The following is a 21041-nucleotide window of genomic DNA, read 5'->3' on the forward strand; positions in this document are numbered from 1 at the left end:
TTTGGGTTTTCAAAATTTAGATGAACTGTCACAAATGTTTATTCTGATTATCACATTACATGTTATTTCTCACCCCCCAAAAAAGAGTCACAAGGCTTCTACAGCTCTTACAAACTACTACCCAGACCTGCCAATTTTGGAAGGTTGCCTCCAGAAAGAAATCAACCCAGCGCTTACAGTCAGAGCACCAGCAGCTACTCCACTCCAGGTGCCGGGGTCCCCCCGCAGATGGAGGTCATCAGCCCTAACCACCATGGACTTCCTGGCCTCCAGTTTATACAGAATGGCTCTGCTCTGAACTGTAAAACAGTGAGTGACACCATGAACAGTCATTCTCCAGCATCTGGTGAACAGGGTGCTCCGTTAGAACGTATACCTCTACACAACACCCAAAGTGACTATGCTTTTAAAACTGAGCCCAACAAGGTGCACTGCTCTCCTCTGCACAGACTCTCCCCCAACGGGAGAGCCCCTCCTCCAGCCTCCTTCTCCCCCAGACCTACCTCTGAGGGCCTCTTCAGCAGGCTCAACGGACTCCACCAGCCTACGGGAGCAGAAGTCCGGAGTCACGGCTTCCATCCAGGCTCATCTCTCCCCCCGCAAACCTCCCCACTTCCAGTACAGACTCCCCCACCTGAACCAGAGGACATGAAGCAGGAAGAGGTGTGGTCAGACAGCGAACACAACTTCCTGGACCAAGACATAGGCGGGGTCGCTGTGGCACCATCCCACGGCTCCATCCTAATTGAATGTGCACGGCGGGAGCTCCACGCCACTACCCCCATCCTCAGACCAAACCGCAGCCACCCCACCCGCATTTCCCTGGTCTTTTACCAGCACAAGTCCCTGAACGAGCCCGGCCACGGGATGGCCATGTGGGATGCAAAAATGGCCAAGCGGGAACGGGATCGGGAGGAGGAGGCCGAGAGATCAAGACTGGAGGGCAGCACAAGTGCAGATACGGGGAAGAACGGTAGAAGTCTCGGAGGGTTGAAGGGAGCGGAGGAAACGGACGAGGAGACAGACGATGCAAGGAGGGTTATGAATGTCCCGACACGTCAAGCTTGGACTCTACCAAGAGATGGCGTCATCACTGTGTCCCCTTATGCTCTTACCCAAGTGACAGGCCCTTACAATCGCTGGACTTAGTCAAGCTGTCTCACACACACAAAACTCCTACAGCGTGTGCTTCTGCCTTACCTCAACTTCAAACTGCTACTCTCATTTTTGTCATTTTCATTGTGTTTCTCTAATATCTGTTCACTTTGTCCTTCTTCGTCTCTGCTGTCATAGTGATGAAAAGGACAAGTTTGTCGGCTTTTTAACTGTGAGTTTCGGTGTTGGTTTTTATTGTAAACAGATGGTGCTTTGAAGAGTTTAAAGATGTTTTTAGCTGGTTTTATATACATGATTAAGAACAAAAAAAGATGTGATTATTTATTCTGATCATAACGATTTTCTATTTAATTTCTGGTGTAAGCCTGTTTACTGCAAGATTTCTAAGATAACCTGCATTATGTTGTACAGTAGGAGTGTACTTTTTATTTCAGCCAATAGTGCTCTTCTCATTAGCGGAGCCTCATTGGCTTTTACTTTGGTGCCATTTTCACTGTACTTCTTTAAGCAAATTCATTACGTTGCATTATGTAGACTTAATATTCTGCATATATACATATATATATATATATATGTATGTATATTAACTACAGATTGTCACATGTAGCATTGTGATTGTCCTTTTGCTGCCATTGACATCTGTTGGCGGTTGGTGAAAGAAATGTATCTTGAGTTTTTTGTTCTGTTTATTTTCTCCAAATCTGGATTGTTTATCTTTTATTTCACAGAAATGTATGACATATTAAGAAGCACTTTTTTATTTTCTAAACTCCTAAACTTAACTTGAAAAAAGTCCATAGGCCCTATATATATATTTATATATACGTGTGTATATATGTATATATATACACGTATAGATACAAATATATCTATACGTATAGATTTATATATGTTTATATATATCTATACGTATATATATTTTAACATGAACCTATCTGTCACAGTGTTTCTGCATGTGTTTGTTTCTCCCGCTTTTAATTGAAAATGGCATACATATCTTATCCAATGAGACATAGAACTCACCATAAAGAGGAATGGTGAAATGCTGCAACAGTGAAGTGCTTATCACGTTGGCACTTAACTTATATTCAGTTTTTGGAATTCAATCCTCTCATAGGGAACAAGTGTGATTATAGGAATTAAAAAGCTTACTGTAGATTTTAATGGTGCTACAGCAGCCTGTTTTCTTAAGAGAAACCACAAAGTGTCAGATTTGTCAACAGAACGTGGCCAGCTTTCTTGTCCATAGTGTGGATGTAAACACAGAAATGTGTTGGACGCTCTGGATAATCAAGCTGTTTCCTCTGTTGACGTGTCTTTGCTTTTGTTGTGAAACCACTCAAACATTACATCCCACTGAAGATGATTTTGAGCGGTCGACCCTTGTGTGGACTTTGTTTACAGATAGCTTCTTTACAGGGTCTGAATACAGGGGTTACTGTAAACTCCTGGTGAATCAGGATTTTTATTCTTATAATTTTACCCGTGAAAGAGAAGCTCTTAATTTTAAGAACACATGGATAAAATTTTAGCACAAGCCTTCAATGATATTTACACTAATACTGACAGCATAACATCTCCTGTAGACACATTTTGGGCGTTTACGCACTTAACCTTGTATATTTGGTGCTAACAGAACATGATGTCAAGGTACAAACATTGACCTATCCAGGTTATAGACCCTAAAACAGGATGGCATGGTGCTTTTTGAAATCACAGGTGTGTTGTGTATTCAACACAAAGTTGGTTTTTATCATTTCCTTGAATCATTGTTGACAGATATCAGACTAAGCTGAATTAATCAAGATGTTTGCAAGTGCCAGTAAAAAAAACAAGAGTTCCAGTGTCTTCCACAGATGACCCAATTCTCCAGCAATTCTAAAAAATCACATCTAACATGCAAAATAAATGAATGTACCGTAAACAGTTTTGGAACACTTGATTTACAAAAGAACGTTTTGGAACAACACGTGAAAAAATTAAAGTTGTAAATGTTTCTTTTCATTTGCTGTTCGGGACCTTCTCAGTCCACGTGGAACATTTTTGTAAGGAACTAACAACGAGCACCAGCATTCAAATAGACTGTAAATATGTATGTGAACCACATTGTTTTTACTGTATTGTTAATGGTGTTTAGACAATGGGTGGTCTTTGATATTTTGAAACTGAATTACTGTACAATGCTGAAAGTATTTCCAGTTTAGACTTGAGAGGAGACACAAGTTTAGCATTCCTTTTATGGATGGCTGATCTCTTTCAGGATTGTGAAATAAAGTCATATTTATATTTTGGACCTGATCACGAGTTCCTGCTTTTTTCTATCAGAATTACCCAGACTAGCTGTGTGACTGCATGACTCACTGAGGAATTTCAGTGCGGTCGTTTAGACGGTTTAATCAAAGCATGAGGGTGCAACTCATGGCTTTGCAGTATGTCTCCTGAATTGGAAATATGACTTGTTTTTCTGTCAGCTGAAAATGAGAATGTACTAAGGCCGTTTGACTAGGTGAGATGCAAATTAATCATTTTAAAAAAAACAATTGTACCCCAGGAGTTTAATCAGAAATACTGTGCATAGATTTAAAGAGATACACAGTCTAATGTTCCCCATTATTGTCAAACCTGAGCATGACCAGAAATTAGAATCAAGATAATGAATAAACCCACTGACCTCTACTGTTTACACGGAATCTTAAATACTTTACAAGACAGAATTGAGTGTTTTTATTACTTAAATTTTTAGAAGAAAATGTTTAAGTAGAATAAATGCTATTAAGTATATAATGTTCATGTTTAACAAGACATTGCCTAATTAATGCAATAATCTTTTTTAAGTTTGTGAAAATGGACAGAGGCTATACAAAAATAGCATGAACGATCAAGTGTGCTTACATCAATGTTGCATTACCAGATTGAAAAAGCTAAACTAGTGCATTGATATTCTTGTTTTAAAAAAAAGTATTAAACCATCAAGTTGTACTTAATGTGACAAATGTTTTAATTCTGCTTTATTGACTAGTTTTGAGTTATAACCACTGAGTTACTGAATTAGGACTGTTCATAATTACGTCCACATCACTGTAATGTCTCAACAAACAAGGTAAAACTAGTTTTTAAGAACTTTGTAAACTGCTGGATGGCTTTTGGGTCACTTCGGGCTAACAATAAAGTCTTGAATTCCTCTCCTCAGTTAATGTTTTGATTAGAGTTTGTATCAGCAATATCAGTCTCTACAGCAACAAGCTGACACAAAATACAAAAATTACTTTGCAAAATAAATAAATAGATAATAATAATAATAATTATAATAATAATAATAATAATAATAATAATAATGGAAGTAATCAAGTGTAAGTACATGAAAGTGCATTGCTTGAAAAATTTTCAAATTTCTAAAATGATATGCTACTGTATTTGTACGTGTAACTGTAAATTTGTGAATGAAAGAATAACAGTGTTGACCTTAAAAACTATGTGAGACTGGATTTTCTCTTGAATTGGGTCAGGAGGAAATATGGGTATGTGATCTGTAGCAGCATTCGCAACAGAATTAAAATACTGTATTTTGGCTTATTTGACATATACAAAACTCAATATTATGAATCCCATATTGTACTTATGTGCTATATATTAATAGAGACAGCAAGGGTATTCATAAAAATGTGATACCTAATTTCAACTTCAAGTCATCTGCATCTCTTGTAAAGTCATTTTCATCTGAGATACAGTGGCCATTTGTAAGACAAGAGTACGATTCTGTCAGACATAAATGATTGAATTTGAACCATTTGTTTTTCAGCATTGTTGAAGAATGATCCAATATAATGAAAATTCATCATGTCTTTTCTCTGAGCCAACCTCCTTGGAAATACTACGGAAGAATATTAGGGCCATGCAGGAGAAAAAATATTTGAGAGGGGAGGATTTTTTTTATTGTGCACTTCGAGAAAAAAGTCGAAATGTCGAGAAAAAAGTTGAAATGTCCATCCATCCATCCATCCATCCATCCATCCATTATCTATACCCGCTTTATCCTTTAGGGTCACGGGGTGAAAGTCCAGATTAATGTTAAAATACAGTTTCGAGAAAAAAGTCAACATGTCGAGATTAATGTTGAAATACAGTTTCGAGAAAAAAGTCGAAATGTCGAGAATAATGTTGAAATACAATTTCGCGAAAAAAGTCGAAATGTCGCCTTTTTTCTCAAAATTTCAACTTTATTCACGAAATTTTGACTTTTTTCCCAACATTTCGACTAATAATGATATAATGAAAAAAAAATCTTCCTCCTCTCCAATATTATTTTTATTTTTCTCCTGCCTGGCCCTAATACTCTTCCGTATAATACAAATGCCTTAGAACTTAAAAATATAAAGAGTTATGGCTTATTTATGGTTCCGCGTTACACCAACGCAGAGCCGACGGCGTAGGGTACGCGGCGACGCGCACCGTAAGCTCTGCGTCGATTTAAGGTAGAACCATAATTCAGGCTTTATTGTGGCCTTTAGGGTCGCCCACCTGAAATCGGACCGAGGCGGCTTCCGTCGTCGGGGAGCGGAGTGACGCATGCGCAGAAGCGCGGGACGGGCAGATCGTTTCAAGTCAAGATGGCGACATCGGAGCCGGTAAGAGAGACGAGAAATGGATGGAAAAAAAACCATTAACGGCCTGTTTTATATTCCCAATATGTATTGACTTCAAGCTATAAAGTTTCTCATTTGAAAACGGAGTAGTATTTGAGCGAGATATGTGTGTTTCATTGGCCACATATTGGCGTGGATTAGCCTTAGCATGCGCAGAGAGGAGATGATGAGGGAGGGACTCACGCCGTTCATTCAAAGTCTAATTAACGATTTGTTTTACTATTCTTCAATATTAAAGTCGGTATCCAGTGGTGGATGTAGTTATTTAGTTTATATTTTATTGCCATCCTACAGATGGGACTTTTTTTGAACGATCTGGACACGTGTGTAATCGAGCTTGCGGCTAGCCTAGCACGTCTTAAATCGACGCAGAGCCTACGCCGTAGTTGCGCGTCGCCGCGTACCCTACGGGGTAGGCTCTGCGTTGGTGTAACGCGGAACCATAAATCAGCCTTAAAGTTGGCTCAGGTTTCTGCATTTGCACCGGTGAAAATGCAGTCTGACTTTTATGTGACGCTGTCGTTTAAATTGTCGATGTCGTAGAGCCAAATGTCAGTATCGCATAGCTTGTGTACACTTGAAATACACTTAAATGGCATAAAACCGTATAGTCTTATTAATTCAACTATGGGCCGTGGGAATAATCGGGGCCATAATGCTTGAATTGTAAGCTGTCAGGTCCACAATGTTGTTAAAAATGATCCTGTTTAGCTTCAGATGCAATATAGACGTAGGAAACGTGTCACCCACTGTTACCGGGGTGTTTGAAGGGAGGGGGTTGTCAACTCCCTTGTAACTGCCAAGTCCTCTCTCCATCCTCGGGCCCAGAGAGGGCGCAGCCTCACTTACACTTATTGTCTTTTCATCAATCTATTTCTGACTGTGGCATGTGCAGCCACAGGTCCCAACCTTAAACTAAGCTTTGATATATCCTTTTGTCTGATTTTACCCTGTACTGAACAATATGTAGCACTGTATGTGGTGCTGAAGAAATTATCAGATTCCAAACGTATATCTAATGGTTGTATATTATGCCATTCTCCATTAAAATTACAAATACTGGATGGGCAATGGTTACACCAAAGGAGATGCAATTTTAAGTAAGGTTAATAATACTGCGTCCGCGCTCTCTCCTGTCCTGACCAAATGTTGAATAGAAAATAACTCATCAATAAATATCATGTCTGTTATCAATGACGTATTCCATGAAAGTATGTAATACTGTTTTTCTATATCATCAGAAAACAGCTGAGAAAACAGCTGAGAAAACAGCTGAAACTGAAGATCAACCGACAACTGACACTCAGGTTGTTGCAAATCCTGAATCGGATATCAAACATCCTCTGCAGAACAGGTGAGAACACAAAAGATCCCTTATGTGACATCATTATAAAACCAAAAACTGTTGGTGCCTCCACACAATGGAAAATTATGACAACAAACAGCTGTGAAAGGTTTTATAGCACTTTGCAGTAAAGTCTCAATTCAGCTCCTGAATTAATTTAATTCCTAAAAGCAGTAAAATGCTTAACAGGGCTGCTATTTTTCAAATCCTAACACTAGCCCGTTTCACATTGGCAGATAACCTGCGTTTTACATGTGGATCTAGCATGTTGCCTGTCCTTTTTACATTGCCCGATGTGGGATGGCGTGTCAACCTGCCTCCTACTTGTAAACAGAACTAACACAGGGTGGCGGGTCGTGGGAAGTATTTTTGTTTATCATGTAACCTGAGTACAACTCACCAGAGGAGCTTTTCTTTTATTATTATTTTATAAAATAAGGAAACAGCTGACGAGTGTAAACAACAGCCGCAGGAGTTCACAGGTAGAGCAGATATTGGCAAGTGAAGTAGCTGGGGATATGAGGAGATCTGCAAGCTACTCAACCTCGTAGCCGAAGATGCCATAAACTACCGTATGTCCAGAACATAAAAAATAGTCCAATGTTTGAACAACTGGCCACAAAAATGACAAACAGGCTTTGTAAAAAGCAAAACCCAGCCATAAAAAGCTCATCCTGATGTTCATCCATCTTGTTTTTGAAAAATACACCTGTCTGGTGAGGTATAAATCTAGCTGATGTGGGGACAATACGTCACCCTACATGCACAGACTTCCTTTTGTTATGTTACTGAGATAACGCCTCCCAACTCGTCTTAAGGCATGGTGTACCAAATAACACACCTTGTGTTTATATTACCCAATGCACATTAAACACGCGTTCATCATCCAGCAACACTTGTGGGATCCAATCTAAAAAAAACCCTTCTAATAAACAGCTTATAATTGCTTTAGCTAAGCAGGTGCAGCTATAGTGCAACTATGCTTTGCTGGCATAAACGTACAAACTTCCCAACCTTGTCACTTCAAGGAAACTCATTATTGTTGCAGATGTAAGTTTGCATTCATCAGCTCGGTGTAGGATCAACTATGAGTCAGTGATTGGCTCAGTTGGAGGTTGTTTTCAACTCGTCCCATTTATGTTTAAATGTAATTAAAATTATCTCTCAGACTGAGTCACTTAGCTGCTGCAGCTTTTGCAGAAGTAAGAAAATGACTATTGTACATTTAAAGATGCTGAGGAAAAAGGTGAAAAATGGTACAGATTTGTCACCAGTTTTATTTTTCTGATAGATTTTCAGCCCTCCACTGTAGTTGATCTCAGTTGATAATAAACTGCTAAAAACAAAGGTTTTGGACCACTTTTGAAATGTAATATGACATCTGTCACAACCACAGAAAAATCATGACTCTTGTTTACGATTAATATTTTTTCCAATGCATTGTTAGTCATGCCAGGTCTGACTGGCTATTTACTATATAAATGTCCCGTAGCTCAGTTTATATCAGATCATAAGGACAGACAGACACAAAGTGAAGTAAACAATATAATAAATGGTTTTCTGAAGTCAGTACATTAAAAAACGAGCAAAGATGCGAGATTATCTAAGTCTGTCTGAGGTGATGCTAAAAAGTTCACAGCTTCAGTCGTGTTGTTCATTGGGATGATATAATTTAATCATAATTAGAGAGCATATTACACAAAAAAGCATTTGCTGACTGGTTGTAATATTTCATGATTGCTGAAGCTTTAAATAGCATGATTTTATGCTTTGCTTGAAATTCTAGAGAATAGTATCAAATAGAGTATGGAAGCTGACACTCTTCATTGGTACTGGTACAGGTTTATATGATTAAATCATTTAAAACGGTTGTGAAGGCGAACAGAAGACAAAACCTTACAGTTATCACAGGTATCAATAAAACCCGTGAAATACCCCTCCCTCAAGCTGGACAACCCTTTGCATTGTTCCTGTTTGGCATTGGAAAGCACATTTTGACTTTTTGTTTATGGGCAGCTTTTTATTTTGACTCTAGCTGTTTGGCATCACACAGCTTGTTTTTGATGCTGTGAGCGGAGACAAGAATGTCAAACTTCTTCTGAAGTATTTACTGACAGAACCAATCTTATGTGTCATAGGACAGACTGCCAACATTCAAACTTATTTCCAAGTAAAGATAGGGTGGAAACTGTTTCAGGGTTTAAATCAGAAGGGCTAAATAAAACATTTAGTTTTGTTTAACTAATTTTTGTGTTGCAGTTGGTTGTGATTGTACATTTAGAAATGTAATAGTACTGCAGTGGTAACAATCAGTTCAGAAATACTTTACAGTTAAGACAAGAAACGCTGAATAGGTCACTTAGTCATTTCTAGATGATTCTGTTTGTTCAGTCCAGCTTCAATGATAACGGTTATCTATATCTGCATTTATTTTGACCAACATTTGACTTTTCATCACTTAGATATTATTTTAACCAGCTGATGTAGTTTGGTGTTTAACAGAAACATTTTTAAAGAGGTTTTGTCTTCTGTTTTCCCTCACAGCCATTTGAATTACCGCATTTTGCGGACAATTAGGCGCAATGTCCATGAACAGGTCTATTTTCATAAGGCACATTATAAAACATGTATAAAACAAAACAGTCTGGTAAGTTGATCTTTATTCAAGTCATTCACAATAACTCATTATTGCGTAGTTGTAATTAATACAGAAAAATACACTCACATTTTTAATCATTCGTCTTCCACGAATCCACAAATAAAAAGTCTCCTGTTCTGTGATTGGTTCATCGTTGCCAGCTATAGCGGACACTTGGAGTTAGTGTGAGGTTGGATTATAATTGGATGATTATTTGGATTCTTAAAAATTAGGTTTACACTAAAAACCTGACGTTGGCTTGATGTCTAATAATAGTAAGGTAACATTGACTAGATGTTGGATGATGGTTGCTTGCCAGCACTGACATTGCAACCCATATCCAACCAAGGACCAACTTTAATACAACGTCCCCGTGTCAGCTGGGAAGGGTCTGAGAGTCAGTCAAGTTGCTTACCAAAGGCGCACTAAAACATTTTGACAGATTTTTGAGCGCAGTGTACCACATAAAATTGCTTCGAGGGCAGTAAGCACAACAAAATTCATACAAAAAGCGTGCGATTATATGGCCCATTGACGGTTTTTGAGGAAAAATTACATGTGAAATACAGTACATGGATTTTGTGGTTAAGTATAAACCTCAAAAGTGTAGCTTGAACTGATATTGTGACTGAGCCACAAATTCCTGGAGTTAGCAGGAAAATACCCTTTTCTTTGATGAATAATACATTTGATTTGGGCACATCTGGTGTAACTTTTTGCTAAAAAATGACCCATGTGGTAAGTCCTTTTAAATCTTTGATGTCAGAATAAGATTTAGTTATAGATCAAATCAGAGTTGAACTCAAGGGACTGACAGCACTGATCTTTGTTCTAATTTAAGCTGGTCAATCTGCACAAATGTTAATAGTGTTTTACATCAGCAATAATACAAAAATATCTTATTTTCTTAAGTTTTGCTATTCCCACTGTTTCCTGTGGTGGTGAATCTACAGATGGATTTGAACAGGCTCTGATGCTCAGCTGTAATGGAAGGCGACGTGATGATCTTTTTTAGTTTCATGTTTCATGTTGCTCTGAAACTAGCAGCTGCCAGAAAGTAGTAAAAACAGATTCACTTCTAAAATAAATTAGTATGCAGTCATACCGGCTGCTGGAGTACATAGACAGAAAATTAATAACAGAAATGCAATTTATAAACCTATGTTCATTTACAGATGTATACGTCCCTTTCTTTAGATATCCATTAATGTTGGTGCTGTAAGAATTTAAATTCCAATTATTGTCTGGTGTTAGATGCGTCTAAAGTTAAAGCTAAATAAGCGTAGCCTCCCCTCTTTCTATTAATAAGTGTAAGGTTCACACTTATGAGCGTTTTGTCATTGACTTTAAAATTTCAGTTCTGTATTGTAATATCCTCTTTTGTCTTATTGAATAAAAAACTGACAGTTTTTGGATAAAGTAATTTAAAATGATCAAAACTGGAATATAGTTCTTTTGATAACATACATGTATAAACACATTATATATATATATATATATATATATATATATATATATATATATATATATATATATATATATATATATTTTCTGTTTAAATGTGTTATTGAATTTTGGTTTGCTTGCGTGAGAAATGTGTTAGACTGTCTCCTCGATCTTATCCTTTTGTCACATTTAAAAAAAATATGGTTTTCCAAGATATGTTGTTTTGCAGTCCAAATCATTTTAGTGATGAAACAAGTTAACTGGATTATAGTTTTAAAACGTAATGATCTAGTCTGACACAATAGTTTGGAACAATGTAATGTTACGAGTAGCAGGTTTCTCAATAAATCAGCCAGTGACTTGACGTGCTGTCTGCCATATTTGTTTACATGTCATGACTAGGCATGTAGTCGTGGTATGTGGCTCCTGTGGGATCCCCAGAGGAGTCATGCCGGAGCGTAATCTTGTCTCAGTCTGTGTTGTGTAATAATGTATGTCAGTAGAGTTGCTCCATGGCATGAATCTGCTTTAATCCTCTCATAGGGCCTTGAATGCTGCCGGCATGTAGGTTAAGGGATATGGGTGGAGTTCATGTTACAACTGTATTTGGTGTGCGTGGGGGGGCATTGGGTTCAGCTGATGTCCCCTCTTTGCCCTCAGCCCTCCTTTGTGGGCCCCTCCCCTCCTGGAAACACATGAAAGAACAACAGCACCCATTGTAAACAAGGCCTGTGTTTCTAGTGCTGGTGATGGCTGGCTTTTGTGCGGTTTTGCATTGACACGCATGCTTTTGTTCCCAACTGTGGTGCTCTCCTGTGAGACGGGGTGTTTATCACTTCTTGGTGCTAAGTTTCTTTTTCTTTTTTTTTTTAACAAAATTGTTTAAAAGAAAACATTTCAGAGATTAAATGTTCTTTTTACATCAGAATTGCTAAATAAAGAAAAAAGTCATTTATTCACTGCTTTGTGATTGCTGAAAGTTGTCTTTTCCTCTCAGATGGGCCCTGTGGTATTTCAAAAATGACAAGAGCAAAAGCTGGACGGAGAACCTGCGTCTTATTTCCAAGTTTGACACAGTGGAAGACTTTTGGGCGTAAGTTTCTTTGATTTGCTCTTAATCTTATTAAAATACTTGCACTATAAAAATGTATAAGTAGGAAATATTAAGTGAAATACTCATATAAAAGAATGTTTTTAAGGACACAAATTGGGCTTCTGTCCATTTCTTTGAACTGTTCCTTGTCTGGGGCAGAATGTTCTCAGTTTTCACAAATCAAGGCAATTTAAAGACTGGACAAATTGTGACTTCCTAAAGTAGATCAAACTTTACTATTTAAAGTACTTAAAAAGGCCACCCAAATGAAGTCCACGGTCCAAAGTTGATTTATTTAATCTCAACTGAAGTTTGCTGCTAATGAGGTGAACGAAGAAAAACCTTCTGGATGAGCAGTTCATGATCAGATCAGACAAATTTTGTTTGTCTACAGTGTTAAATTAGTAAAGCTGACAAGAAAAGGTAGCACTCTATCATCTGTCAAACATGTGGTGTTGGCATCAAGCTCTGGGCCGGTTTTAATTCTTCAACGTAACCTTGCCCTGTCAGCAAAACATTTTCAAAAAGGACAGAGACCCCCAGTCACCAGTAAGGGTGGCATGTGCTTCCACAAAGTTTAACTCTTGATTTCATATATATATATATATATATATATATATATATATATATATATCTGTCCATCATTCGGCCTCTGAAAAAGAAGCATAAAAAATCCCTTGGTGTTCATGCCCACATTTTGTGTATTTAGGCTTTAAACTGTACACATGAAAACATGATGAATGTCTTGAAGCTAAAGTAGTTTACTGAAAAGGAAGTGTCATTTGAATGTGCTTGCAGTACTACAGGGCTCAGTATTTTAATGGGAACTGTTCTCTACTCTGTTTTTTTTACAGATTATACAACCACATACAGCAACCAAGCAAACTTGGCTTTGGCTGCGACTATTGCTTATTTAAGGTAAGCACTGGCCTTTAACGTCACCTCTTGCAGCCTAATTATGTCAATTTTTTTCTTATGATGCCACCTCCAATAAAAATAGTGTTTCTCAGCCTTTTAACATTGTTGTTGGCGTTCAGCCTTTGAACACGAATGTGTTTAAAAACCTTAGCTTTAGATTGCCTGAGTTTCATTGATAATAAACATGAGGAACAGGTCCGGTGAGCTTGTTTGGTGGGACCAGTCTGAGCTGCTGATCAGGAAGAGTAATCTTAACGGTCTGAGGGTTGGAGTTAGTTTGCTTTTCTTGAGTCAGGGTTTGTTTGTTTTTTTTCCATGGCAAAACTTAATAAAGTGTATGATTAACAGGGATGGGTTTTTAGGTATTTATAAAAGACCTGGAAATACCTGGAGGGAGAGTCTGTAAAATGTTGTCAGCATTTGTAGCAATTAATTTGTATTTTTTCTCTCAAAGTATTTAACAGCTATTTCCATCTTGTTTTGTTAGGATGGGATCAAGCCCATGTGGGAGGATGACAGGAACAAGCTTGGTGGTCGATGGTTAATGACACTCAACAAACAACAGAGGCACAACGACCTTGATCGTTACTGGATGGAGACGGTAACGCGGCTGATGTTACTCTGCAAACACAAAATTAATTAGTTGTTATTCTTCTACCGATGGACCTGAGTTGTTTAAAAAAAAAAAAAGAAAAGAAAAGGGGGACAAAATGAGAGAAATTAAACAGGATGTCATGTTGTGTTTGACAGCTCTTGTGTTTAGTTGGCGAGTCATTTGATGAGGCGAGCGAAGACGTATGTGGAGCTGTGGTCAACGTCAGACCTAAAGGTGACAAAATAGCCATCTGGACGAGCAATTGCCAAAACAGGGATGCCATCATGACGATAGGGTAAGTTGTAGTCAGATTGCTCTGCTTGTAAAAGTGAAGGGAGGGTAAATCTCGCCAGCTGTGGCTGACCACTAGATGGTGACTGCATCACAAGTCTTCACCAGCGTCCATCTCATCTTTCCACAGGCAACTTCACAAAGAGCGTCTGAACCTCCCCCTGAAAGCCATGATCGGCTACCAGTCACATGACGACACATCCAGTAAGAGCGGATCCACCACCAAGAACATGTATTCCGTTTGAGAAACTTCCCCCTCATTTCAACTCTCTGTAGATTTAAACAATTACCATTCTGCATCATCACATTAACTTTTGAGTTGTCGACTACTGTAGTGTCCTTTCCTTTTATTGCTAAGAGAATTGTCTATAGTGCATACAGTTGGAGCTCCCCCAAACAAAAGAAGTCGGGGGAGCGACAGATTTAAAAATGGAGGAGGCTGAAACATGGAGGAGTACCTGGTTGGCGAACATGAGCGAAAGAATATACTTGATTTTCTTTTAGAGTTGAGGAGTTCTGTGATTGTTATCAGTAACTTCCCATAGCTTAACTGAGAGCAGATTTGTCTCCGTACTGAATGGCTTAGAGTAGGAAAAAAAAATCCTAAAGTATAAGGCCTTGTGTTTTTCTTATGCTGAGTTCTCCTTAAAAAAAAAAAAAAGTTTCTATCTTCACAGGATACGATCGTAGGTAATTTATCCTTACACAGAACATGTTTTAAGGGCAATTTTAACTTGATTTGTCCAGAAGTGTTAAGCATGAGGCGGGCTTTCTGATGCGCCAGCTTGAAGATTTTGCAGTATCTTAAAGGTTTTGTAAAAGGTGTGGTCCAGCTTATTGTTTCAGCCATGCTGGAATTATGAGAATACTGCTTGTAGTACTTTTTGAACTTTTCCCCACTCTTCACTTACATTTATTTATAATGTATGCATTGCAGTTACTTATTTGAAAAACAACCATGAAACATTTTGCCTTTTCTTTTTTGTGTTAGTTAACAATGTGGACTACTGCATAGAGATGACTCTTTTTTTTTCTATTTTTTTTCCTTTTTTTATTTACAGTGTATCATACAGTAAAGATTCTGACAGAATTAGATGTGCTTTTCACTGTTTTCTTTCTAACAGAAACTGTAGATACGTTCGCACTCCTCTCGGTTGATGCGAAAGAAAGATGATATTCATTGTGAAATGATTTTGCTCATAATGTATCTTTATTATCTGTAATTCCAGGATGTATATTACCTTCTTTCAAGTAAAGGTTAAGTGCTTTGCATTAAAACCAGAGCCATGTTGTCACTTTTGTGAAACTATGATTTCCTTGAGACTTGGCACTGAATTATGTAAAATATGACTTACCGGTAACTGCCCTCATTGGGGTCTATAGCAACTCCTGAAGAGAGATGTCGGCCTTCAGACGCTAAATACGCCACTACAGCAAAGAGGTTTTTGTGAAGCCTGTGTAATTACCATGATTTCTGCATTTATTACTGAAGAGTCACAATTATATATAAACAAAATCTGACTAATAATTCCAAATAACACTTGTACTTTTCTTGTCTTTTTTTTGAACACATTGAGTTATCCGTACAGTTGGAGAAAGTATGTGAACTGCTGATAACTTCTCCACTACTTGGAGTTTTCCACTGCAGGAGATGAGAAGAGCAGGTTTTTGACGTCAGACATAATAGCGCAACATACTTTTCTCTTCTGGTTGTGTGATTCCTGCTTCAATAAAAAAGCTTTCAAAAGACCTCACAAGAAACATTATAGATTAAGGTGGAAAAAAAAGACTACTAGAGCTGGAGGAACATTTTAACTGCAAACATTTTAACAATAGCACATCTTTGTGTCCACTGCCCCCCAAAAAACACTGAATCATATGAGGGGGGAAAAAAAACATTTCTAGATGTCTAACACTTGTAAAAGGTCATTTAAATTATCCATTTCACTTTTTGGATCACATTCTTTTGACAAGAGAAAATGTATAACTTTTAAGGCCTTAAAATTCATTTTCAGATACTGAAAGCATTTTCATAACTATCTAATGCAACATTTGAAAAAAAAATCTAACTCATATCAGTTCACATATTTAATTCTGGCTTACAATATTGTACTCAAGTTCAAACCCTTCCATTGAGAAACGTGTATGCTCTCTTATTAAGATGTATTTACTTCAATGTACAGGTACACTGGAATATGTAAAACAGCAGATCAAAATGGAAAGTAAAGGACTGAAAACACCTTTTGCTTTGTTAGAAACTGGTTTAGGTGACGAAAGAAGTGTTTTCATTGACAGAGCTATAAAAACTAAGTGCAGAATGGCATTCGGTTTCAATCTTCCAGTCGAACAGGATCTTGTGGATTTGAGGGAACTCCACCCTTTTAATAGATCATCCATGAGGAAGACCTGTCAAACCACAGTACTCCAGTCTTAGTCAGATTAATCCTTTAATGCCTGACGTTTAACAGAACACAGGATAAACGTTTTTTTTCTTTTTAAATATTGGAATTAAAAAGATCCCAACTTAGTGTTTAACAGATTTCTAATTGTTTTTGTTGTATATTTATGACATTTTTTTTACATTTTTTTTTTTTTTTTTTTTTTATAAAATTATTTTTTCATCATGGGTGATGCAGAGGTCTCAAAAATATATATCAAATATGATGCATCAGTCATTACAGGTTTAGGCAATAATATGAAACTGGCTTGTAAACTAATAAAGGTCTTCATTGCATTAAGACATGGAGTATGCGTCTCCTCACATTTGTCTATATCACATATGCCAGTTGTAGTTTCATTAAGACATGAACACAATCAGAATAGCATCTCAATTAAATCAAATTTGATAATTAAATCACTGTTGTCTGTGAAATATAATAGTTGCTTTATAAAATAGCAATGATATTAAATTGCCAAAGTTTCACACAAGGTCTGCGATGCTGTATATTAGGATGTTAAATTGACATCAGTAAATTAATACATAGATTATTTTATTCTTTTGAGAAATCCATTGGATCTACCATTTCAGGAAAATGTAAATGCACAAAAAAACTAACAATCTAACTTTTCCCGGCAAAGTGTATACATACATATTGTTTTGTTCGTTAGCTGTGCAAGTTTGCATATTTCAATAAATACAGTATAGCCTATTATCTACGAGGGACAAATGCTCAGTTAGGACTATAATTTCAAGGTAACAGTTTATAGACTGTGGAGTAAACTCATAATTCATCCCAACAGTAATAACAAAGCAGAATAAATAAACATTAATGATCCTTCAACCAGAGTCCAGCCACTGTAGTTACTGATGTACTTGGTCCATAATCCGTGCTTGGGGCTTCCTGCTGGACCCTGGCGGCCTTATATCAGGACATTGTCAATATCAAAGGCTTCTGTTCCTCACGTTTGGTCAGCAGATTTGAAACCATGTAGGATGAGAAATAGAAAAACTCCACAGCATAGCTGATCTCAAACAGCTCCAGGTTGCAGCTCAGCATCCACTCAAATACTGCAGACAGGTGATGGTAGAAGTATTCAGTCTGGACGAACAAAATAGTATCTGGGGGGTTTCCAGTCAAGGATTGAAGGACTTGTGGGTGATCATTTGGAAGAACATATTGTTAATTCCTCATGAGACCAAGTGGACCTGAGGATCATAACATGGAGGTGTACAGGTACACATGGCTTTTCTGTTCACTAGTTTGACCTGCCAGATAACTTTGAAGCTGACTTTTCACTTCAAACAGTTGGTAAAGATTAATGAAGATGAAAGATTATGTACTTCCTTCTGTCAAGTGGCTATAGTACATATATATACAAGCCAGATACAATGGTCTCTATCAAATTTACACCAATAACCTTTGTTGTTTAAAAATTACACCCAGACTTAAAGCTCGGTGGAACAACACACCGCTACACACAGAAAGACAGCTGTTTTCACCCCAAACTTTCTGCAAGGATACAGCCGATGGTCAATATGACTTGAACCACGGTGGAGATGATGCGCAGCGGATAGAGAACTCTCTCATGACCTGTCAGCACACACTTCCCCGTCAGAGCGGTGAGCAGGGTGGTGTAGAAGCAGATGCATGTGAAACTGATGGCAGCTCCAAGGTAGTGAAGAAGTCCCACGTAATGTGGCTGCAGAGAACAGGCACAAGTTTTCATTTCAGAACAAAGACTGCTGCTTGAAACCACAGTAAAGAATTATTTAAAGGGATTGTTGGAAGTGTGAGTTTGTATGTTCAGACAGCCATGGCATTTCGTTATTGTAAAAAGCCTCACAAATACAAGTTCACGTTCTTTCTAAAAATCTTTGTCAACATTTTAACCCATGGCATGTTTGAACCTTCTGCTTTTATTGCAGATTTTTGAATTTGGTCTGTTTTAGAAAGAATGTTTTTTTTTTTTTTGTTACTCAAGCTTTGTCATGCTGTTAATTTCATATTTAAATTGCTCAGGAAAAAAAACACACTGGTCTTATTTAAAAAGGTTAAAAACAAGGCTTTATATTTTAGTTTATGCTTTTAAGATAGTTAATCTTCTTCTTACTGTCTACAGTAAATACCACCGCCCTATTAAATGACCAAAACCAGGAACCAAAATAAGGATAACTTTCTTAACAATTAACAATTGTCCCATTCATTTCTAACTAGTAAAAATATGAAGTAATAGGCATAAAACATTCTCAGTTGGTTTGATTGTGCAAAATGGAAGGGCTTTTGCGCAGTGTTATTAACCGTCACCATAAAGACGTGTTTGTTCTCATCAAAGCCTGTATAAAATAAACAGTTACACACCCATGTTTGCTGTTTCAACAAATGTCAAAATCAAAACAGGTCTGCCGCATTATCTGACAAGTGCTGATGAGAACTTACCCTTTTGTGACATTAAGTTTTATCAGTGTAAAGCATAGGTCTGATGAGGTGGTTCATCAAACTAAGTCTCACATTGTCAGTGCACTACTTACGTTGCAGTTTCCAGCTGTGAAGGAGCCCATGGCCGCCACCACTCCAAAGCCCAGAGCAGCTTTGCTCAGGATGGAATGGCAAGTGTGTCTCTCCATAATATGAGCATGGTGGAAAATGCAAAACAGCAGAACTAAAAAGAGGATCAAAGTTGGTATCACACAGGAAATGTATATACAGCGTGTGTAACATGTTTGGGAATTAGCAGAGAAACTCACACAGAAATGATCCAGCATTGATTGTGGCTGTGAAAAGTGAGCTCTCTGGTGCATTGGTTCCACTTCCGCTGGAATCACATTATTTGTTAAGTAAACAGTTTGTTCTTTGGTTCACGGAAAAGGGAGTGAAGGTTACGTTACATTGTATTTTTACCTAATGGTTGGAACAAGGCAACATCCATTGGAATGATTCTGTTTGCAGGAGCCCTGACCACTCCTGAGAACAAACAGGGAAAATCTTCATTATTCAAGTGTTTTTCTTTAAAAAAAGGTTCAAACAAAACAATCATTAGACATAACTCACCAGTCGCTCAGGGAGCACACATGATTGTTGGAGTGAGCCAAGCCATATCTGGGAAAATAAATATTTATTTACCAGTCAAACTGCAAGTTATGATGTAAATCATACTTTCTAAACTGTTTCAGCTGTATTCCTTTTTTTTCCTAATAAAGGTTAGCAATTGAATCCAAAGTTCTGCTGATTGTGTCATTTCTGAGGATGATAAATCTAGGCCTTCTTTCCCCTAATGAACCTGTGGCGAGCAATGGACGACTATCCTCAGATTTGATAGCACTTTGTAGGAAAACATCAAAATGATGAAAACATTACCACATACGTAACCCCAAATGACTCAAGCAGCTCAGTTATCACACAAATACCAAGGGATTTGAAGACCTTTCTAGACAATGCACTGCGACAGCCTGCACCAAATAAACAGGCCTGGCCACATATTTAAGACTGCTCCTCCTTTCCATTCGTAAGTTACGTCAGAGTTTTCTTACGCCTGTGTTCTGATGTGAACAAGAATATTCAGAAACAGATCGAGTACCGAACCGTCAAAAAAATGGCCATGGTCAAACATTGTCAGTTTTGTCACTGTTTTTTTTTGGAATACATAGTTCTACTTGACTTCCTCCTAAAGGGGAGTTTAAGTTTTTTCTCCCACTAGGGGAGTTTTTAGCTGCCATTGTTTATGTAATATTGCTCGGGGGTCATGTTCTGGAAAGCGCCTAGAGACAACTTCTGTTGTAATAGACGTTATATAAATAAAATTGAATTAAATTCAATTGAAATGAATTCAATTCAATTCAATTGGATTGAATTGACAATAATGAGGTATTTCTGTTGTCAGAAATATTATGGGTCACATTATCAGCATATTCTAAGCTTCAGAGCAAAACGACTCTTAAGATGTAGCAACATGGATGAAAATCTGCATTTAAAAGGTCTCTGATGTTCATAAGGCCAAAAAGACTAATGTAAACACGGCCTTTGAATGCCAACATACGGTACAATAAAAGTTGTGAAACATCCTCGTTTCACAAGGATGTAAAAACAAAGGGAAAAGTGTTAACTACTTACACAATCCATGTACCCACGAAGGACACCAGGGATAGTACAATGGGATAGATAATCCAAAGAACCATATTTCACTGTTGATGAAGATTGATAAAAATTGTAAAAAGGGACTCCTTTATGTCCAGGTGTCTTCAACACACTCAGCAATGGATTTCCTTGTAGGCTTGTAAATTCCTTATGAGGTCTGAGTCAAATCCTCATAGCAGGTTACTAGAAAAATAAATACATATTTTGACTAATAAATATCCAGCAGCATAACAATCACTCCAGTGTAGGTAGCATAGTTCTCCACCATCCAGAGGACAGCTCCTTATTTTATGGCAGTCTTCCTTGTCTGTCTTTCTGCCACTCCTCTGACACACCACCTTCCTCTGTAAGAGTCGATGTTGGGCAAGATGGGGTTGGCCTTGT

General features: G+C 37.7%; 3 protein-coding genes across 5 annotated transcripts in view; 2 read left to right on the top strand and 1 right to left on the bottom strand.

Moving 5' to 3' along the window:
• Nucleotides 1–3414, top strand: part of tet1 (tet methylcytosine dioxygenase 1) — a 35488-nt gene extending 32074 nt beyond the window's left edge. For all 3 annotated transcript variants that reach the window (XM_061745866.1, XM_061745868.1, XM_061745867.1), the window contains one exon: nucleotides 86–3414. In XM_061745866.1, the coding sequence (XP_061601850.1) occupies nucleotides 86–1149 (1064 nt within the window). In that variant the 3' untranslated portion in view covers nucleotides 1150–3414. The remainder of the gene's footprint in view (nucleotides 1–85) is intronic.
• Nucleotides 3415–5676: 2262 nt separating this feature from the next.
• Nucleotides 5677–15380, top strand: eif4e1c (eukaryotic translation initiation factor 4E family member 1c). The gene is made up of 7 exons (XM_061744690.1): nucleotides 5677–5741; nucleotides 7001–7113; nucleotides 12186–12281; nucleotides 13136–13199; nucleotides 13687–13800; nucleotides 13950–14089; nucleotides 14216–15380. The coding sequence occupies exons 1-7, from the start codon at nucleotides 5724–5726 to the stop codon at nucleotides 14328–14330; spliced, it is 660 nt and encodes a 219-aa protein (XP_061600674.1). The 5' UTR covers nucleotides 5677–5723; the 3' UTR covers nucleotides 14331–15380.
• A 780-nt stretch (nucleotides 15381–16160) lies between these two features.
• On the bottom strand, nucleotides 16161–20972 carry si:dkey-228d14.5 (uncharacterized protein LOC796266 homolog). Its single transcript, XM_061744689.1, has 7 exons — nucleotides 20634–20972; nucleotides 19575–19622; nucleotides 19425–19487; nucleotides 19271–19338; nucleotides 19055–19185; nucleotides 18048–18225; nucleotides 16161–17644 (listed from the first exon to the last, which is right to left on the bottom strand). Exons 1-7 carry the CDS (start codon nucleotides 20696–20698, stop codon nucleotides 17451–17453), a joined length of 747 nt encoding a protein of 248 aa, XP_061600673.1. The 5' UTR covers nucleotides 20699–20972; the 3' UTR covers nucleotides 16161–17450.
• Nucleotides 20973–21041: the final 69 nt, after the last annotated feature.

Source organism: Cololabis saira, chromosome 17 (assembly GCF_033807715.1).
Source record: "Cololabis saira isolate AMF1-May2022 chromosome 17, fColSai1.1, whole genome shotgun sequence".
NCBI classification, from domain to species: domain Eukaryota; kingdom Metazoa; phylum Chordata; class Actinopteri; order Beloniformes; family Belonidae; genus Cololabis; species Cololabis saira.